Source organism: Thamnophis sirtalis, unplaced genomic scaffold (assembly GCF_051295495.1).
Source record: "Thamnophis sirtalis isolate CommonGarterSnake01/CBP01778 unplaced genomic scaffold, rThaSir2_p1.2 scaffold_12, whole genome shotgun sequence".
NCBI classification, from domain to species: Eukaryota; Metazoa; Chordata; class Lepidosauria; order Squamata; family Natricidae; genus Thamnophis; species Thamnophis sirtalis.
The window spans coordinates 65,534,299-65,555,818 of NW_028261392.1; the positions used below are offsets into that span (position 1 = coordinate 65,534,299).

Sequence of the window (21,520 nt, forward strand, 5' to 3'; positions counted from 1 at the left end):
TTGAATCCCACCACTGGATGGGATGAATAAAAGTAGAAAAGAGTTTTTTTTAAAAAAATAAATAAAACTGAAGTACTAAAATGATGATAAATTATTCCAGAATTCATTTATATATTTTTTGCAAACATGATAACTATGGGAACTTTTGTGGTACAACAAGCTTTTGAGTAGCTGTATGTATGATTTAACTGTGGTGATTTATTTCTCTTTGTGAAACTTTTTTTCTCCCCCCCCCTGTGTTTTTTGTATTTTTATAGAAGGCATTCACATTTTTATCAAAGTTATTATGTATAAAATACATACTTTTATACATGAAATTATGTACATATAGGATTAGTGATGTGAAGGAAATGTACAGCATTTATGTAAACGTTTTGGAGCTGTTTACATTTTTGTTTAGCTTAGGGTTTTTTAAAATTTGATTAACGAACAAGCTACAGGTGCTAGAGGTGAAATACTATGATCCAATTGCATTTAATCATATGAGTGCATAATTTTTAATGGCAGTTGTTTCCTTTTAAAATAATTATGCTGCTTCAGTAATTTGGGTTGGGCTCCTAGCTCACTCTGCTGCTAAATATGCTCTCTCAAGGCTGAAGGGAACGCATTTCCACACAAGGAGCATGTCCTTGAAAGCAAGGGTAAGAATTCCTAGTGAGAATATGAAGGGAAAACTGTTTTCTTAAGTCACATATGAATGGAAGTTTCTCAAATTGTCGAGGAAACCTTTACATAATTATTCCTCTACCGAGATGACTTTGCTCATCCAATAGCAATAGCAGTTAGACTTATATACAGCTTCATAGGGCTTTCAGCCCTCTCTAAGCGGTTTACAGAGTCAGAATATTGCCCCCACAGTTTGGGTCCTCATTTTACCCACCTCGGAAGGATGGAAGGCTGAGTCAACCCTAAGCCGGTGAGATTAGAACCGCCAAACTGCAGATAACAGTCAGCTGAAGTGGCTGCAGTACAGCACTCTAACCACTGCGCCACCTCGGCTCTTCATCCAACTTGCAATTTGCACACATTGCTAGAGGTTTTGAAGTGAATATTTACTGATCGTTGCCATTACCTATGGTGAATATGGTGAAGAGCTTTGGTGATGCAGTTAGAGTGCAGTACTGCAGGCCACTTCTTCTGACTGCTGGCTGCCTGCAGTTTGGCAGTTCGATTCTCACTAGGCTTATGGTTGACTCAGCCTTCTAGCCTTCTGAGGTGAGTAAAATGAGAATCCAGATACTTGGGGGCAATATGCTGACTCTGTAAACTGCTTAGAGAGGGATGCAGAAATCTGTAGAGTGGTATCTAAGTGGTATTGCTACCTCATGCAGACTGAAGAGGAGACTTCTGAGCATCTGTTTCTGTTTCTGTTTATTTATTCTGTTTATTTATTTGTATGCCGCCCTTTTCCCTGGGGGGACTCAGGGCGGCTCACAATCAAAAGGAAGGGGGGGACAGACTTTTACATATAAGACAATACATGATTAAAACGCAACATTCATACCATTTGGGCGGGTTACAATCTTTAGCCCCAGGCCTGACGGGATAGCCAGGTTCTAAGGGCTGTGCGGAAGGTCTGGAGGGTGGTGAGGGTACGAAGCTCCACGGGGAGATCGTTCCATTGGGTCGGGGCTACCACCGAGAAGGCTCTCCTCCGCGTGGTGGCCAGTCGGCATTGGCCAGCAGATGGAACTCGGAGGAGGCCTAAACGGTGAGATCTAATGGGTCGTGTGGAGGTGATCGGCATCTGTGATGTATAAGGATAAATAAATAGCAACCAACAAGTGTTGTTTCAAAGTATTATGGCTAGCAATATTACGATATACTCATTCAGTTATCCTTAATCTCAGGGGGATCCCAACATTTTCTGAAAAGTAGGCTAAATGTAGACACAATTAAGATTTCTTCACTTGTTTCCATGTGACACAATTATGCAGTGCAAAAGCCGTTCAATGTTAGGAATGCACCGAAATAGCTAGGCATCCCATGATTATTTGGAGAGACAGAGGTGACTGCATTTATATCTGGCATCTTCTTGTAGGCTATAAATGCACAGCTTTGTTTCCCAGGAGTAAGCAGAATTGTTGCTTTATTAGAGGTCTTTATAGTGTTAAAAATTTCAATCAGTTATTTTCACAGAACCGCAGGTAGCTTTCAACTTAGGCCCACAACTGAGCTAAAGTTTTTGTTGTTAAGTTGAGGCATTTGTCAAGTGAGTTTTGTCCCATTTTACGACTTTCCTTGCCACCGTTGTTAAATGAATCACTGCAGTTGATAAGTTAGCAACCTGGTCATTAAGTGAATCAGGTTTCCCCACTGACTTTGTTTGTCAGAAGGTCGCAAAAGGTGATCACATGACTGTGGGACCCAGCAAAGGTCATAAATATGAACCAGTTGTCAAGCATCTGAATGTTGATCACATGGTCGTGGGGATGCTGCAAAGGTCATAATTATGAAAAACAGACATTTTACATGTAACTTTTACACATGCAACTTTAAATGATTGTAAGTCCAAAACTACCTATATTGAATATCCATCAACCTTAAAAGCTACTAAAGTTTTGACTCTAGGAAAGGGGAATTTGACTCCACTTGCTAATTCAGAACAAGATGCTGTTTCTGAGCTTAATATACATTATGAAATGTTATAAAGAAGAATTGTCATTCCACTGCAGGGAGATTTCTGGAGAAAGATAGCTAATAACATTAATTTACTTGCTGCCGTTGCTTTAATATTGTCATAATTTCTACAGCTTCTTACATGGCACAAAAATAGAAATGCATGGGAACATTTGAACATACATTGTTACTCCTTTTCTTGAAATACGGTTGGTGTACAGTCCTTGGAAATGGCAGAATCTGAGTTATAACAATTTGATTGATTCCAGCATAAGCTGTGTGCAGTTAACCTGGTCTAAATCCACCTTGGTGCAAATTGATTGAATGTTTGTTGACGAAGATAATTGGAGATTGCCTTGAATAATATATTGGATACGAAGCATAAATACTGCAGTTCTACACACTATTTTGAACCAAAAGGAAAAAAAATTGGAAACAAATCAATTTTGCTTTGAATGTCAATAAGACATTATGAATCAATAAAATGCATTTAATGATGAGCTTTGGCAACATCATTCTGCAAAAGAATTGAAAGTTGAAATAGAGCCAAAAATGACAAGTAAAAGAGAGGAGAATACACAGTATGAGTCACTCTTGCTCAATTTGGCTGCAAATGTGCCTGTGAACTATAGCTGGAATCGGGATAGATTTGTGATTGGTCATCTGTCCAAACATTTGTTTTCATATTCAGGGAGTCATAGTGCCTTGATGTTGGTATCATATTGTGTTGAAGCTGTTTCATTTGATTATGTAGCCATCCTTTTCCCTTCTGTCTTGGCCTCTTTTTACACAGGCACAATTGAGAGCATTTTAACAAACTGCATCACTGTTTGGGTTTGGTGGTAGCAGTGCAGGGGTGGGTTTCAACCGGTTCGCGGCGGTCCCTGCGAACCGGTTGGTCGGCAAACCCAGAAGTAAGTAACTTCCGGGAACGGCAAAGGGCCCACCCGCATGCCCGCGCTCCTTACCCGGTTTTGACGAGTTCTGCGCTTCCACGCATGCGCAGGACACATACAGCGCCTGCGCGATCCTCCAGGAGCAGCTGGAGCATCGCACAGATGCTAGTACGCGAGCATGCGTGCACTAAACACGTGCGTGAGGACGCCGCCGGCCGCGTTCCAACCAAACCGGTTGGAACGGGGCAAGAAACCCACCCCTGTAGCAGTGCCTCAGATAGAAAGTCCATACAGAGAATGGTAAGGACAGCTGAGAAGATTATAGGAAGCTCACTTCCCGTTATTCAGGCTACTGCTTATAAGTGATATGTGCTTGGAGCCCAAAGCATTGTTAGAGACACCACATACAGGGGTGGGATTCAGCCGGTTCGGACTGGTTCACCTATATATATATTCACAATGAATATGACATGGATCTAGCACCCAGCATGTAGACCAGGGGTCAACCTTCTTATACCTACCGCCCACTTTTGTATCTCTGTTAGTAGTAAAATTTTCTAACCGCCCACCCAGTTCCAAAGTAATAGCAATAGCAGTAGACTTATATACCGCTTCATAGGCCTTTCAGGCCTCTCTAAGCGGTTTACAGAGAGTCAGCATATTGCCCCCAACAATCTGGGTCCTCATTTTACCCACCTCGGAAGGATGGAAGGCTGAGTCAACCCTGAGCCGGTGAGATTTGAACCGCTGACCTGCTGATCTAGCAGTAGCCTGCAGTGCTGCTTTTTAACCACTGCGCCACCTTGGCTCTTGGTGATTTATAAAGTAGGGATGGTGATTTATAAAGTAGGGAAGTAACTTTACTTTATAAAATTTATAAAGCAGGGTTACAGCAAATCCCTACCGCCCACCATGAAAGCTGGAACGCCCACTAGTGGGCGGTAGGGACCAGGTTGACTACCACTGATCTACTGTATCTATCTATCTATCTATCTATCTATCTATCTATCTATCTATCTATCTATCTATCTATCTATCTATCTATCATCCATCCATCCATCCATCCATCCATCCATCCATCCATCTATCTATCGCAGGGGTAATCAACCTTTTTATACCTACCGCCCACTTTTGTATCTCTGTTAGTAGTAAAATTTTCTAACCGCCCACCGTTTCCATAGTAATGGTGATTTTATGAAAAACTAATGAAAATGTTTTTAAATAATGCTATGAAATGTTTTTAAAAAGTCAATTAAATTTTAAAAAAAGGAAAGTGCTTCAGTATTGGACAAACCCCCTACCGCCCACCATGAAAGCTGGAACGCCCACTAGTGGGCGGTAGGGAGCAGGTTGACTACCGCTGATCTAGACAGACAGACAGGGATAGACATGTAGATATATATATAAAATGCAGTTTTGCTCTGAAGTGTTGCAGAATGTTTTCATACCTTTATGGCAGTGGAAGCAATCTGAATATGGTGAAGTCTCCTCAGGGTGCTGTCCCTGTCAATAAAGTAAGAAGCCGCCAGCTGGTGTAGGGTTTCCAGAGTCACTGTGGTACTGTTAATGCTGGGATCACTTGTTTCTGTTCTTTTGCTCAGCTTCCTCTTGTCCACAAAAATTGTGAGAGACTCTTCACCTGTGCAAGCAACACCACAAAAAAGTCAAAAGAAGTTTGCAGCATTTATTTTGTCTTTGAGGTTGTTTTTTTTTTAATGACATAACTAGCGATATTTCCTGTGCATCTCATCTGCAAGGGAATGACTAGAAGTAGGGACTCTGGCATGAAAAATAATCTAGATAGTTAGAAGATAATTTTCCTCGGTCTACATTTTGAACAAACCAAAAGAAAATTGTCCTTTCAAATTCACCTTTTTTTTCCTTTATAATATTTACTACTTTCCATACTTTTGACATTGCTGTTCACCAATCCAAAGAGAAGGTATACAAAATGTGTATAATAATTAAAGTAATATATCAATTGTTTTCTATTATAGAATTACAATACAAAAATGAGCATGTGTGATAACAATGCACAGCAAAAACATGTGTTCATGTTTTCATGATCATTTTCTTGGATGCTGTTATTTGCAATCTAATCCAAATATGAAGTGAACATGTTGACCTATTCATATCCATTGATTGCAGGTTCTGTTAATAATATCTTTAGTTAGTAAGATTCTAGAAATAACATTGGAAATTACTTTTATCTAAAGCCTAACAGAATCAATAACAAGCTAAAATAAGCTATTGCTTATATGTAACTAGTTTTAAATATTAATAGCTTTATTTTATACTCTTATCTATGCTGTGTATGAAAGAATGAAGTAAAAATTGAATAATAGGTCTTTAAGAATTCCATATAAATGTAAACACAGAAATTAATGTAGACTCTCATGTTAAACTGTGAAATAATTATTGTAAATTAAGGTTCAAATGTAAAATGTATATTTGTGATTTAGAGAACTATTCACAGGGAGAGAGGAAGAGATGGTGGAAGGAAGGGAAGGAGAAAGGGTGGGAGGGAGGGAAGGAAGGGGGAAGAAAGGAAGGAAGGAACATTAACAGAATAGCAAAAGGACTGGAAAAATTACTCTACAGCCTTAATTTTTTATATTTATTCAATATTTCTTAAAACAGTATTTATAACAATTCTAGATAATTTTGCTTCACTAGCCCTAAGCAAAACTGAAGTAAATATACATACATACATACATACATACATACATACATACATACATACATACATGAAGGTCTTTGGTTATTCGGGTTTTCTCCCGCGTAAAATTGTAAAATTGTCTTGCCGACGTTTCGACGAAGTCTCATTCGTCATCTTCAGGCTTCGTGCTTCCTTTTGCTCCTGGAAGCATGAAGCCTGAAGATGACGAATGAGACTTCGTCGAAACGTCGCCAAGACACTTCCAATTTTACGCGGGAGAAAACCCGAATAACCAAAGACCTACATACTAACACTTATGAAAACCTCAGAAAAATATAAATATAGAGGAGGGACTTAAACTTTGCAGACTCAGTTCTATTAGGTTTTTTTTTTAGAGGTTTTATTAACATTTATAGGCCGCCCTTTTCCCTGAGGGGACTCAGGGCGGCTTACATAAAATCAAGGGGGGGGGATATACAAACAGTAGCGCAGACAAACATAGAATAAAATAATGAGCAACATTCATTCATCATTCGGGAGGGGGCAATTATCTTTGTCCCCAGGCCTGACGGGCTAGCCAGGTCTTAAGGGCTGTGCGGAAGGCCTGGACGGTGGTGAGGGTACGAATCTCCACGGGGAGATCGTTCCAAAGGGTCGGAGCTACTACTGAGAAGGCTCTCCTCCTTGTAATTGCCAGCCGGCACTGGCTGGCAGATGGAACTCGGAGGAGGCCCAATCTATGAGATCTAATTGGTCGCAGGGAGGTAATTGGCAGAAGGCGGTCTCTCAAGTATGCAGACCCACTACCATGGAGGGCTTTATGGGTGACAAGTAGCACCTTGAAGCGCACCCGGAGATCGACAGGTAGCCAGCGCAGCTCGCGGAGGATAGGTGTTATGTGGGTGAACCGAGGTGCACCCACAATCACTCGCGCGGCTGCGTTCTGGACTAGCTGAAGTCGCCGGATGCTCTTCAAGGGCAGCCCCATGTAGAGCACATTGCAGTATTCCAGCCTAGAGGTCACAAGGGCCCGAGTGACTGTTGTGAGAGCCTCCCGATTCAGGTAGGGTCGCAACTGGCGCACCAGGCGAACCTGGGCAAATGCCCCCCTGGTCACAGCCGTCAAATGGTGGTCAAAGGACAGCTGTGGGTCCAGGAGGACTCCCAAGTTGCGAACCCTCTCTGAGGGGTGTAAAATTTTAGAAGGTAGATGAGTATAACCCCACACAGGGATGCTGTCTTCACTTCTTCAGAAAATGAGCGTATCAGGTAAGCCAACGCTACATTCCCAAAACACACTTTTGTTAGGTGACTTATGTTTTCATAAATGTGACCAATATATATTTGCCTAGCTGCTTCCCCAAAATAGATAATTACCTTCTGTGCAATTTATGTTCCTTGCAGCACAAATAATTTTACAGAATGAGAAGACAGGCTTCAAAAATATGTCTACATTAAAGCAAAAGTAAAAACAAAACAAAACAAAACAGAAAACAATTCCAAATGTTTCAATCAGCAGAACATCTATTATTATGCACAATATAAATATAGGCTCCTAGATCATATTTATGAATATTTAGCTAAAGCTGTCACCTTATTTTAGTAATGCCTTCAATACAGGGCCCTATAATTTACATCTCTATTGAACTCATTGATTGATAGATAGATAGATAGATAGATAGATAGATAGATAGATAGATAGATAGATGATAGATAGATAGATAGATAGATAGATAGATAGATAGATGATAGATGATAGATAGATAGATAGATAGATAGATAGATAGATAGATAGATGATAGATAGATAGATGATAGATAGATAGATGATAGATAGAAAGATGATAGATAGAAAGATGATAGATAGATAGATAGATAGATAGATAGATGATAGAGAGATGATAAATAGAGAGATAGATAGATAGATGATAGATAGATAGATGATAGATGATAGATAGATAGATAGATAGATAGATAGATAGATAGATAGATAGATAGATAGATAGATAGATAGATAGATAGATAGATAGATAGATATAGGATAGAAACTGAATAATGAATATGTATGTATGTATGTATGTATACACACACACACATTCATTATTTCAGTTTCTATCCTAATCAAGAAAATTGAGGGGGGAGCATAACAAAACAGCAGTTCTAGTCTCTTTACTCACTTCATAACTTTATGATATAACATCTCATTTTATTATGCTTTTTCCTTCTCTCAATAAAGGAATTTGCCAGTTATGCAGGCTCAAGTATGGGGCTGACAGATAAGATAACATCAAAACGCATGTTATTTACACATTGAAAAGAGGTCTGCCTTAAATCTTCAACATCTCTCTAGAGTTGTGAAAGCAAATACTGTCTCAAGAATTCACAATGCTTTAGTTCCACTAGGTAGACTTGATCAGAAAACCCAACCCATAGGAAGATTGACACTATGCTTTATTGAGATATAACAATAGAATCTTTCTTATTTCTGTTACAATCACTTTCCTTCCTCACTGCAAATTGCCAACATAAAATTCATAACTATGAAGAATTAATCCTAACCAAAAGGTAGCTTGAACAATCCAAAGGTAATGGGAACGTTTGGTCTGCCATGTGGAAGGCAATCTTTCTAGTTATGAATTTATGGCCACAAGAACATCATCATTAAAGTATGGTCATCATTCTGGATAATATGCAGATCCCATGACCCAATTACTGAATCACTTGGCAATTTTCTTTTTCCTGTGAGTGAGACTTATAAAAGTAGCAAATAAATAAATAAATATACTTCAGTTTTGCCTAGGGCTAGTGAAGCAAAATTATCTAGAATTGTTATAAATATTGTTTTAAGAAATATTGAATAAATATAAAAAAATTAAGGCTGTAGAGTAATTTTTCCAGTCCTTTTGCTATTCTGTTAATGTTCCACTTGGGGAAAACACCTCCGAGGGTTTCTGCAGCTCCTTTGGGGCCTTGGCAATTTGTTTGTCGAGGGCCTTTTGCCTCCTGAGTTCTGCTCTCTGCGTGGCCCTTGGGTCTGCCTCCCTTCTTAGGGGGGAGGAGGCTTGCGCCTGCTGGGTAGTCAAAGGGTCGGTGGTCCTTCCAGAGGTTCATCCAACAAGGAGGATGAGGCCTCTCTTGCACCTCCATCCATACTGCAAAACTGTCTAACAAGCTGCTTAAGGTGAATCAAAGGAGGTGGTTATAGCAATAGCAATAGCAGTTAGACTTATATACCGCTTCATAGGGCTTTCAGCCCTCTCTAAGCGGTTTACAGAGTCAGCATATCGCCCCCACAGTCTGGGTCCTCATTTCACCCACCTCGGAAGGATGGAAGGCTGAGTCAACCTTGAGCCGGTGAGATTTGAACCGCTGAACTGCAGATAACAGTCAGCTGAAGTGGCCTGCAGTACTGCACCCTAACCACTGCGCCACCTCGGCTCTTATCCCAATTAAGGGCACAACAGGACCCGGCTTCTGGGAATATGAGAACCCATAGTGGCCCCTCTAGACAGACACGCCTGGGCCTGTCCCTTGCCCGCAACAAGAGACTCACTGGTCCCTGGGCCAAAAGTCTCAAGCCTTAGCGAGGTAGGGCAGTCAATTCCAATTCAAGGGAACAAGGCAGTTAGCCCCAAATACTAACTGTCTATCCTTGAAAATTAGCTGTAATCCTTACTACAGAAGACCTGGAAGCCTAAAGAGAATCTGCTGGAGTGGATATGGAATGGGCAGCTCCAATTAGACCCAAGGATTCGCAATTTGTGACCATCTCACACTTATAACCAACAAAAAAAATGTTTGAGCCTCCAGAGTGTCTTTTCCCCCAGAGTTAACTGGGGGTGCCATATTTTTGGCGCCAAACAGGTGATGGTCACCATTTTGTGATCAAGCAGTTGGGTTGTGGGCGCCATTTTGGGTGCCAAGTACGTGGCGGATGCTATCTTGAGGTCCAATTTGGCATGAAAAGCAATAATTTTTTGTTGGTTGTAATGTGAGATCAGACTCTCCAATCCAGAACTGCACTCATGTTTGTTTGTTTTTCTTGAGTCAAAATTTCAAATAGAGCAGCAATTATTTAGGAATATCGTATACAAAAAGTATACCTTTGCAAAATTCATATATGTATAAAAAAGAGAGGATTTTTGGAGAAGTTTACTTGCAGCATTTATTAGAAATGGGTAACTAGAGTATGTGTGTGTCAAAAGGTGTATATTGTACTGTATGTGAAAACAAACTCAAACTTTTCTTAAATATAATTTACAAATCATAGAACAAGCATTAATAATTTATGATTATAAGATGCCCAGAGTTAACATATGGTAAGATGGATAGTCGACAAATTTTAGAAATAAATAAACAAAAATAAATAAATAATAATATAGGGAGAATAAATGAAAAATATATGTGAAATATTGACATGATATAACTTTAGAAGGCTACCTCCCCAGTTTTATAAATTGTTATTTATAATTAAATCTGGACTAACCTTCATTAACATGGTAACATATAATGAAATGGACTTATAGACAGAGAGAGAAAGAGATGGATAGACAGAATATTAGTATATACTATATACTACAAATTGTCCTTTTTTTATTGAAAATTAAAATATTCCCAGGGCAGGTGGAATGTTTGCCAGATATAATCCATAATTTAAAGGCACACCTCTTTGTTTTACTCTCAGTAGAAAGGTTATTGTCTTGTGTATTTTGAAGTATTGCATTTCAATTGAAACAACATTTAACAAAAATCTTAGTCATGAAAACAAAAAATCACCATAGCCAAATGGGAAAAAAAATGGCTTGAAACGCCACTGGCTGTATTTCCTCAGAATAGCTTTAAAAACAAAACTCAACAAAAACTTGTCTTAAGTTTCCACGGGCAACCGTCATCAGTACCCCGTGTATACAGAGATCCTGGGAAAAATTTAGAGATCCCTTGGTTGTCCCAGGGAGACAGAATGGCGGAGGCAAATTGAACTATTGTGCATCCATTTGCAAAGCTGGCCTTCTATGCCTGGGAATACCAAACTTTGGCATCTCTACTAAAGAAGACGAAAAGCAACAGTGGCATTCTCCTTTCTCGCTGGGAAGGCATTGAAAATATAGGTCCAATCGAGGGAAAGAGAAACATTTCTTTGGGAAAACCTATTTTTTAAATCAAATCTTCAAAAAGCAGAACACAAGGGACACAGTGTCTGCATTTCAGGCAGATCTGTCTCATCTATAATAAAGTCTCAGACAAAACGATTCAAGACAACGCCTGATTCACACAAAAGACACAACCCTTTACTGTAATTAACTCCTACGCAGGTGTCTTGTCTCTTATTGATGTGGATTCCAATTATGACAATTTTTTTTCACCATTTTAATTTTGACTTTCAAGTGTTCTAAATTCCAGTGAACTGTTATATATTGTTGTATATTGCATATTAAATATTGCTGTCCCTAGAGATCAATTGTCAATAAAATATATCAAGAATATTTGACATATATGCAAACATTTATACCAGGGGTTGGGACTCTAATACATACCTATTTACCTGGCTCAGCTGATAAGGAGAAGAACCTTGTGGCTTAGTGGTTAACACATCTGCCTAAAATGTAATACAGCACAGGTTCTAATCCCAGTAAGGGTATGGCTAGCTGATGAGAGCTAAATAGCTTGAAATAGATCTATACTAGTCTCCCTTTATTTATTGATCAGCACAAATACAACACAAATGTAACAAAGGCAACAGTAAAAATATTGGGTTTCTGTCTGGATGGTCTCTTGTGACGAGCCGATAGACAGAGAATGGAAGCAGTAAACCTCCTCCCATATTTGGGCATACCAGGGGTTGTGACTCTAAATACAAACATTTATTTGACAATAGAGTGAATAGCTGAAGCCCTAATCTCAGGATTAAGTTCTAATACAACCGTTTCTAAAGAAGTCCAAATCATGTAATTAAGTAAATTGAGGACTATATGGAATTTAAGCCTAAGATCTCTGCAAGAATCTGAACTTCTAACAGTCAAAGCAAATTGGCAGTAGATAAGAATCAATGGAATTCAAGGTGGACTAGACTTACAGTAAATCTCTTGTGGGTACAAAGAAGTCCAAGGCTGGTGATGCATTTGACCTCTTCCTCAGGCTCAACATAGTTATTTTCTACATTATTTTAAATAATTTCATCTAGAAGTAGTAACCATAGCTATAATAACTTTGAAAGCATGTCAAATTAAAGACATGCATACTTAATGATACCAAATTGGTCACTTCATTTCAAAATCCAGTCCACTGAATTATATGTGAGTTAGTATGAAGCCAATAGGCAAAAGATTATAGGATATACGTAATGCATATATAAACATGCATTTCTAATATCTCATATATAGTTGAGAGACTAGTATAGTATAGAAATTGTGTAATTTTTTAAAAAAAATTCTATATGTTTTAGACAGATGCCTACATAAGTCAGGATTCTTTGTCTATCTGACAGCCACATATGAATGTTGCATTCTTAAGCATTTTTTATAAGACTTCAATTGTCAGGCACAATTGAATGTAATGTTTCCTTTCACATTTGATGTCTGCAAGAGACCAGCTTCCCAAGTCTCCCTTTTTGACATAGTTTCCATTAAGAAATACACATTAATATTTATTAAGCGTTAAAGTGTCTTCAAATGCTAAATGCATATCAGACGTCCCCCACAGGGTAAAAGAGCACTGGAATTGTGTTAGGTGAATATTGATTTTTTTCTTTCAATATTCACATGACAAGATGACCTTCTCAGAGGATTGTGTGATCATAACAGATGTTTAGATAACCCGAGGAGCTGGTAGAAAATAATGTATGGAAATGTTGCCTTTTACAACATGGAAATCATTTCATTTTAGGCCTAGGATCATACAGATAATTTTTAGGTATAAGAACTTTGAAACATTTTCCCTTTATGTAAACTTAATTTTTAATTAAAAAATAAAATTAATTCCTCTTTTTTAATCCATTTCTTGTAACCTGATAACAAGAGGTGTCCGACCCATCACAACTTTGAATATCTGAATCGCAGAGATTCAGTCATTCTTTAACGTAGTCCTCAAAATACTCCTTGCTTTGAAATAACTTTGTTTTGGTGGGAAAGACCAAGATAGGAAACTTTTTTTAAAGGCCTTTGTCAGATATCAAGGACCAGAAGAGGGCAACCACGGGATCAGGAGAACATGCATCAGCATGTTTCTTGCATAAAAATGTTTCCTCAAGAAATGCAAAACCTGCATTTCCGTGTTTCATGAGGAAATAAAAATTGACTCAACTACGATTTTGAATTGGCGATATATTTCTCCCCAAAATGCCTTTCTGAATCATGCAGAAGGGTTGGTGGTATATTCTTGCAAGAAATGTTTCAATAGTTTTCAGTCCAACTTGAACAAAACGCTTTTAGTAAAATTGTACGTGCAACAAACTTCATAGGCACAGCATTTCAGCCAGAGACTGGTTGTATAGCACTTCAAAATGGGCAATTTCTGGCACAACTTATTCTTAGCCTGAAACTGAAAAAAACGTACCATGTTTTTATCAGTATTTTATAAATTTTGTACAATTGAACTGTCACTCATGGCACAATGGGCCCACACACTGTAAAGGACATAAATATAGGTGGAATGCTTTCATTTTCCATCCATTTGGTACTTTGCTACAAAAAAATGGATGAAGCTTAAAATGTTGTAATCTTAAATGACAAAAGGAAGTTACATCTAGAAAGGACTTCTATAAAATCAATACTGTGGTGAAATTCATGTTGCTTCCAAAACAGGATGAAGGGACTGTCATTTTCTCCACATACAGTTGACATGTTGCCTGCAGAAAATGAATCAAAGATGAGCAGTTTATTTTTAATAAAGTTGTTTGCCAAGTTGGGCAACAAAAGGCTATTCAATCTCAGTAATTATCTTTCATATAAACACTCACCAAAGTATAAAATGCTTTTTGTCTCCATTGTCACTTCGAGGGGGGATATCTGCCCACATAAACAACTTTGAGCACCAATGATCTTTCCTACTGCATAATTCCACCAAATTTTCTCAAACATCTATCAGTCCTTGGTTACTGAAATATAAAAGATATCCTGCCCCCCAAAATAGATGGTATTCTCTGTTCCTGAACTGCAAATCTAGTTTGCAGATTTGAAAAATAAATCATGTCCATCAGAAGTTTCAGATCTATGTTAGCTCTCCAAGAATACCTCTGCTGTGTCTGGAGTGAATTAATTTTACAAGCTCTTATCCAAACTGTAATTATTTCAGGTGCTGGTACAATATTTCTATGATTCCACTGAAGTTCACAAGAATGTATAGTGATACGGAACCTGAGAAACAAAGTGATAAATCATTTACCATATCCTTAAATGACCTCACTCAGCAATGCCATATAAATCAAAAAGAGAAATAGATCCTGCAGCTCATCAGAGCATTATGATAATGTTTCCAGTGCAAATTTCTGAAATGGAAAAATGGAAGTGTGGGGAGAGAAAAATATATATGGAGCACAGCATCTCCAAAGCAAACTTTGGATCCCACAATCAGTGGGGGGGGGGGGGGAAGGGAAAAACCTCCAAGGAAATTATCAGGTAGTATTGCCTCTTCCTCTTGACACAACAATCATCAATCACTTTATACCAAGCCCAGGAACAGAAAACAGATTAGAATACATCAAAATAATCAGTGTGGAAACAAGCATATATTTGGCTTCCAGCAGACAGAGTTTTGATGTCTTTGTGACCTGCTGTGCAATGACAATAAAGTTTCGCCTCAAGTCACATCGGCCTTTCTTCTCCCTCCCTCCCTCACCTCCTCCTTCTAAGACATTCATTGTAAAATACTGCTAAATTAAAAAGTAGGATTTAAAGTCTTTACTTTTTTACTCCCATATAAGTGTGCATTTAGCTGAAGTTTTGTGAACATACTTAATGTATCTCTTGTATTTGCTCTGGTTTGCAATTTCTAACCCTACCAAAAAATTCTCTTCCCCACTAAGCATCATTATCATCAATCTTCATCATCAATCATTATCATCATCTTGACTTTTATTTAAAATGAAAAAGACATATAACCCCGTCAGAGTTTTGATGTCTTTTTTTTTTAAATGCATACACCACCCCATGGTCTTTATTGGCAGAAATTTCCAGCCTAAAATTGCAGATAACTCCTCTGATGAGAGAATAACTTTATGGAATTTGGGAATTTATGTTCCAGAGTCACAGAAAATGATCAATTAGAAGCACGTACCCTAAACCATGGCTACACAAAATGCTTGACTGCAGATAAAGAAGCCTGAGCTGTATTTACTAACTGCAGATTGGCAAAACACCGGATAATGAGGCTGAAGATAATGAGGACCATCTGTATGTTTCTAGTAAAGTTTAAGTACCTGAACCGAAGGTGCACCAGAGCTGGGTTCCTACCAGTTTGCACCTATTCGGTAGAACCGGTTCGTCAAATCTACCGAACCGGTTAGAAGAGGTTCCACCAGTGGACCCGGAAAGCAGGCCACACCTACAGAAGAGCTTCCAAATTTTTTTGAAACCCACCACTGGTCCTTGGATATGATTATTCTGCACTATCATGTTCCTATTTATAAAACTCAGTGCCTCTGTGAAAGGTAAGGATGACTACTGCGTTTGTGGTGCAATCAGAACATTGCGTGTGTTGAAGTTCTTTTAACGCAAACCAAAGATGCCTTTTGAAAAACAAGTTTACATCCTATTCTTATGCAGGCCAGTGCTGTCGGTGAGGTAATTTAAGGTGGTTCTGACAAGTGTCGTCGGCATCTTCATATCCGGTCACAGGGGCGGCAAGCCACTCCCATCCGGTCACATGGGTGGCAAGCCACTCCCACAAAGGAGGCCACACCCACAGAGTAGGTTCGAACAATTTTTGAAACCCACCACTGAGGTGCACCTAGTTTAATGAAAATGATCTTACCTCCCAGGGTAGCTGACAGGAGGAAGTGGGTCCCATACTTCTTGATAAGGTTTTCAGTGATCTGTTGAAGGGTCGGCCTACGTCCCAGAAGCCTTACATTTCGGAAAAACTCAGGGGCGAGAGGCAACGGAGAGCCAAGAAAATTCTTTCTCTCAACAGCTAAGTTGTTTACCTTCCAACGGCCAAATTCCCTAGAAGGAAAGAAAAATCATTTTAAAAATGCACAGTCCAGTTTTTCTCCTTCACATAGTATACTGAGGAGGTTCATCTGTAATACTCTTATCAAACACTAAATTTCAATAAAATTTAATTTAAAAAAATCAATTTTAAAAAATGATGTCATTTTGAATTGCTCAATCATAAGACATAGTAAGAATTAAAATTCACATTACTCAGTGGGAAGGAGATACTAAACTATCTACTCCTGCATTAGCCTCTTACAACAATCAACAGATAAATTGGAGAGAGACATAATTCTTATGAGAGAAAAGCACAGGATTCTTTTTTAAAAAAAAGAAAGTTTGTTTTTTTCATATTATATAGTGCAACGGTCATTAACAAGCTGATTTAGTTTCCCAGACTAAATTACTTGCATTCTGTTCAAATGATTGATTAGAATGCCTTTTATTTGTGTTATGTTTGCAAAACAAAGCTTTTCATGTCAATTTTTCCTTTCATGTCAAATTTCTGCCATGTGGTTAAAAGTGGACTGAAACTTCATCGCTCATTAAATTCCCTAATTTTCTCTTTTTTTGCAGAGCAACTTGTGAAATCCATTGAACTGCAATTCATTTAAATTTCCTTCCAAACACTGAAGGGTAACTATATCTAATTAGCTACAGAGAAGTGTGGCCTCATTCCAATATAACATGTGATCGCTGACTACAGAGAGGAGCAATGGAGGGCAAAGGACGAAATATGTTTTATGATTTTGTGATGCAAATTCTGTTCCTTTCCATTAGTTCATTCAATTTAATTTTATAGTCCCCTGACTTTTATTTCCATATACAAAGCCAGCACAAACATAAACAGTAATTTTCACTCGATGCAAATTATTCTTTGCAACACATTGTATGAACTTTTTTGTTTTTAGCATTTGTACGACTTTAAATTTCTTCATCTGTTTACCCATCTTAAATGAAATTTTTGTCAAGAAGTCCAAGCTCCACTTGGCCTCCCAACTTTTTTTCCCCTTTTCCTTATCAAACAAACTGCCTTGGTCTTTGATACAGGTCCCCCTGAACTCCAGTTTTAGCAATAGCAATAGGAGTTAGACTTATATACCGCTTCATAGGGCTTTCAGCCCTCTCTAAGCAGTTTACAGAGTCAGCATATCGCCCCCACAGTCTGGGTCCTCATTTTACCCACCTCGGAAGGATGGAAGGCTGAGTCAACCTTGAGCCGGTGAGATTAGAACCGCTGAACTGCAGATAACAATAGCAATAGCAATAGCAATAGCAGTTAGACTTATATACCGCTTCATAGGGCTTTCAGCCCTCTCTAAGCAGTTTACAGAGTCAGCATATTGCCCCCACAGTCTGGGTCCTCATTTCACCCATCTTGGAAGGATGGAAGGCTGAGTCAACCTTGAGCCGGTGAGATTAGAACCGCTGAACTGCAGATAAGAATCAGCTGAAGTGGCCTGCAGTACTGCACCCTAACCACTGCGCCACCTTGGCTCAGGCCACCACAGATGCCCCTGACACAAGTAACGCCAAACTGACAATGCCCACTCTGGCCATACCCACGCTGCCCCCCCCAAGGTCAAACATGACCCTGATGCAGCCTCAATAAAACTGAGTTTGAAACTCATGATGTAGAACGTTCCATATTTCAAGCCTATTCACTTTATTCCATACTTTTTCTAAATTAAAAAAATAAAAACTTATAGTACAGAAAACTTACTATTCCTTCTGACATGAACACATTGTTGGATGAATTGCTGCTCAGTAAAAATTGGACAATGTACCACCTACCCAGCTTAAAGCCAGGCTGCATTTCTCAAATTTTGCTCATTTTCGCCGCTTCTTCCCTTTCATCAGAATTTAGCCAAACATCTGCACAGGCATTTTTAACAATAACTCCACATCCCCAAAAGTCAACTTGCAGTCCCTTTTTTTCTCTTCTTTTGTACAAGGGAACAATAATATCATTATTCCAGTTATCAAACATGTTAAATACATTGTATGGCCACTTCACAAGCAAACTATAGTCAGAATTTAATATTCCTCCGTAGCTAGTCTACTTATATCAGCAGTCTCACCTTTTTCCAACATACTCACAGCAGTTAATGCTTGCTTTTCATCATATATTCTTGAATTGTAACACTGATAACGTTCATTTTAATTCCATTACCTATCAGTGATATTCCCATTTAAATCTCTAGTCCATTCCATGTTTCCCTATGGTTTCATTCAGAATCATTTCATCATTTCTATTGTTTAATTTCACTGACTCCACTGGAGCCTCCTTGTTTAATTCCCTTCCTCTACTTTCAAAAGCTTTTGTAAAAATTTTAATCACTATTCCTCACTATTTTTCTTTAAATCTTAACTCTTGCCTGATCTTTTTGACTGTATTCTTTGCAATTGTCATTATCTTTCTTATTCTTGACATTTTTTTTTCTCCTTAGTTATAGCCTTTTTTACCTCATTACACTAAGCCTACTTGCTCTTAACATAACTCTATACATTTCTGCATCATTTTTCATATTATTTTTGCTTTCTGTAACCCTGATTCAAAGAGACACTTGGAGAAGTGCTTTGCTTTCTTTTTGTACACCTGGTTTTGCCGTAAGATCTTTGTTTTGCATTCTGTTATCTTCTTGCCAGAGACTTTATTTATGTTTAATTTTGGGCTCGCAGCCAGTCTGAGCCGAGGACTGATAAAGTTCTTTCCTTTTAAGTCTGTCTGCCTGTTGTCTTTGAACGAGCGAAGGAGGGGGTGACAGAACAACTTCCACTTGTCTTCATTACTGGCCCACCCAACATCAGGCTCTCCTCTCTGATTTGTTTTAGGTCCTCTCATTCTTAAAATGTTGTTTCTGTTATTTCCATGCTTCTGCAAATCTTGGAGTTTCCTGTCAATTTTTCTTGGGTGTGCTCTAACTACTGGACGGACTAATAAATGTAAAAGATTTCACTATGCTTCAGATGCTCCATATGATAGAAAAACAAAGATCGTGTCAAGCATACACTATAGTGTATGTATGTGTGTGTGTGGCGTATGAATAGCAATAAATAACACCGTCCCTAACTTCATTGGGCTGTCTTCTTTTTATTCCTGTAGATAATTCAAAACATAAAGCTATGCAATTTCTGTTCAGAAATAGACAGATGATTCTATTGTGGGAAGATTAAGACACTTAGGCAATTAGCAGTGCTAAGCCTCATTAGGAATAGCCTCATTATGTCTGTAAAGTGATATTAATGCTAACAAGTATCAATATTAATCAACAGCAATTCTGAGAGATTTAGGGCAGATATTGTCTGAAAAAATCACTTCGCTACATGCCAATAAAGACTAGATAGTTCTCACTAGGGTTATACAAAATATACTGAAGGAAGAACTTGTACCCCCTTTCTTTCAAAGGTACATCTATGTATGCCATCATAATCATTAGTGGTGGTCAACATCATCATCAACAACAACAACATCATCATCTGTATTTCAATGTAATCAATAAGGCAGGTGGTGGGGGATCCTAGCCAGACTGGAGTAAAAGAGGTTGCTTTAAATATAAAATAATAGTGATGGAGAAGCAGAGTCACGGGAGACTCAATTAAGGCTGTGCGGTGGAGAATAGAATAGTTATTGGGAAAGGAAACATGTGGCACGCTTTGGGTATCTAAATCTTAGATTTGGTTGGGTTTTGTTTAATGGGTATTTCACCAACCGTAAAGGATAGGCACAAAGAGCTTGTGTGATGAGGCACATCTAATGATGAAACTGGTTGCCTGTGGTATACTTGTCTTTAGGAAGCCTTGAATAGTAATTAAAAAAATAAAGGCAAATATTGAACTCCTTCTCTGAACATTCTGTGGAGGACTACAAGAAAGAAGGAGAAAATATTCCATGAGGTTGTTACAGAAGAGTTAATAAAATTTGAACCTGTTGGTTTAAATCAGGGGTGGCGGCCCGCAGGTTGGACACATCATGCACAGGCCACGCCCACCCTGGTCCTACAAAGGCAAAAAAAAAATATCCCATGACAATAAGTCAGTGTTTCTCAACCTTGTCAACTTGAAGATGTCTGGACTTCAACTCCCAGAATTCTGGGAGTTGAAGTCCAGACACCTTCAAGTTGCCAAGGTTGAGAAACACTGGATTAGACTATGGTTTGAAATTGTAACTAAGTCTCTTCACTTTTTAAATGTAGGAGCAGAGGTGGGTTCCTACCAGTTCACACCTATTTGGTAGAACCGGTTCGTCAAATCTACCGAACTGGTTAGAAGAGGTTCCACCAGTGGACCCGGAAAGCAGGCCACTCCTACAGAATAGGTTCCAAATTTTTTTGAAACCCACCACTGTGTAGGAGGGTATTTGTCCATCCGTCCATCCACCCATCTGTCCACCCATCCACCTCCACTTAGGAAGCTAAGAAGTTTCTTGTTCAGTTTAGATGTTTCATTGCATATGGTTATCCTCATTGTCCACTCACTAATAAAAATAAGTGGCCTAGAGATTTTTAAAAATAATGAAATGAAATTGCAGTTAAACTGAACATTAGTGAGCTACAGATTCTTTCATTGGCTGACAATTTACTTGGACAAATTTATATTCAAGCCACACATGGAATTTATTCTGAAAGAAACAGCCAGGTAAAATAAAGAGCACAAGTTTAATGTTATTAATCCAAGGGATTTTTTTTCCTTTTTTTTACAAAAGAGCTCTTCATGCAAAAAGCAACCCTCGCGGTCAACGGAATATATGGCCCATTCCCAGAGAAGTGATTGGTTAATTTAATTACAATGCCATGAAGCTTGCTATTGATTGGGGAAGGTGGAGGGCTTCAAGAGAATTAATTGCATTTGATAATGGCTTCAGAATAAAATGGGTTTTGGAGGTAATCAACAACCGTAACATAGAGCAATATATATTTCATGAGAAGTATTTTGTAAGGTGGAAGGCACTCTGGATAAGGAATGGGGAAAAAAACACAACAACTAATGATCCCTATTTAGTGAAGCACATCATTCTAATAATACTTGCTATTAAATGAAGGAGACATTATATTTCCAGCAAACCTGCCAATACTGTAAAGCATATGTTGTAACACTTAGCAATTTCTGACTACAGTTTAATGTATGCAGCAGGATTAACCTCTCTAGCCTATGCGTCTGTTGTAGGAACAGGACTGCAAAGTCTCTCCTCATCAATCA

The 21,520-nt window shown here is 38.5% G+C and overlaps 1 protein-coding gene across 4 annotated transcripts in view; it reads right to left on the reverse strand.

The window, feature by feature from the left end:
• BRINP3 (BMP/retinoic acid inducible neural specific 3) overlaps positions 1–21,520 on the reverse strand; it is a 243,501-nt gene that overhangs the window by 78,717 nt on the left and 143,264 nt on the right. For 3 of the 4 annotated variants that reach the window (XM_087726204.1, XM_087726205.1, XM_087726202.1), the window contains exons 3-4: positions 16,140–16,330; positions 4,964–5,154 (exon numbers count right to left, since the gene is read on the reverse strand). In XM_087726204.1, coding sequence (XP_087582330.1) covers positions 4,964–5,154; positions 16,140–16,330 — 382 coding nt within the window. The remainder of the gene's footprint in view (positions 1–4,963; positions 5,155–16,139; positions 16,331–21,520) is intronic. The other variant, XM_087726206.1, reaches the window with a different exon arrangement.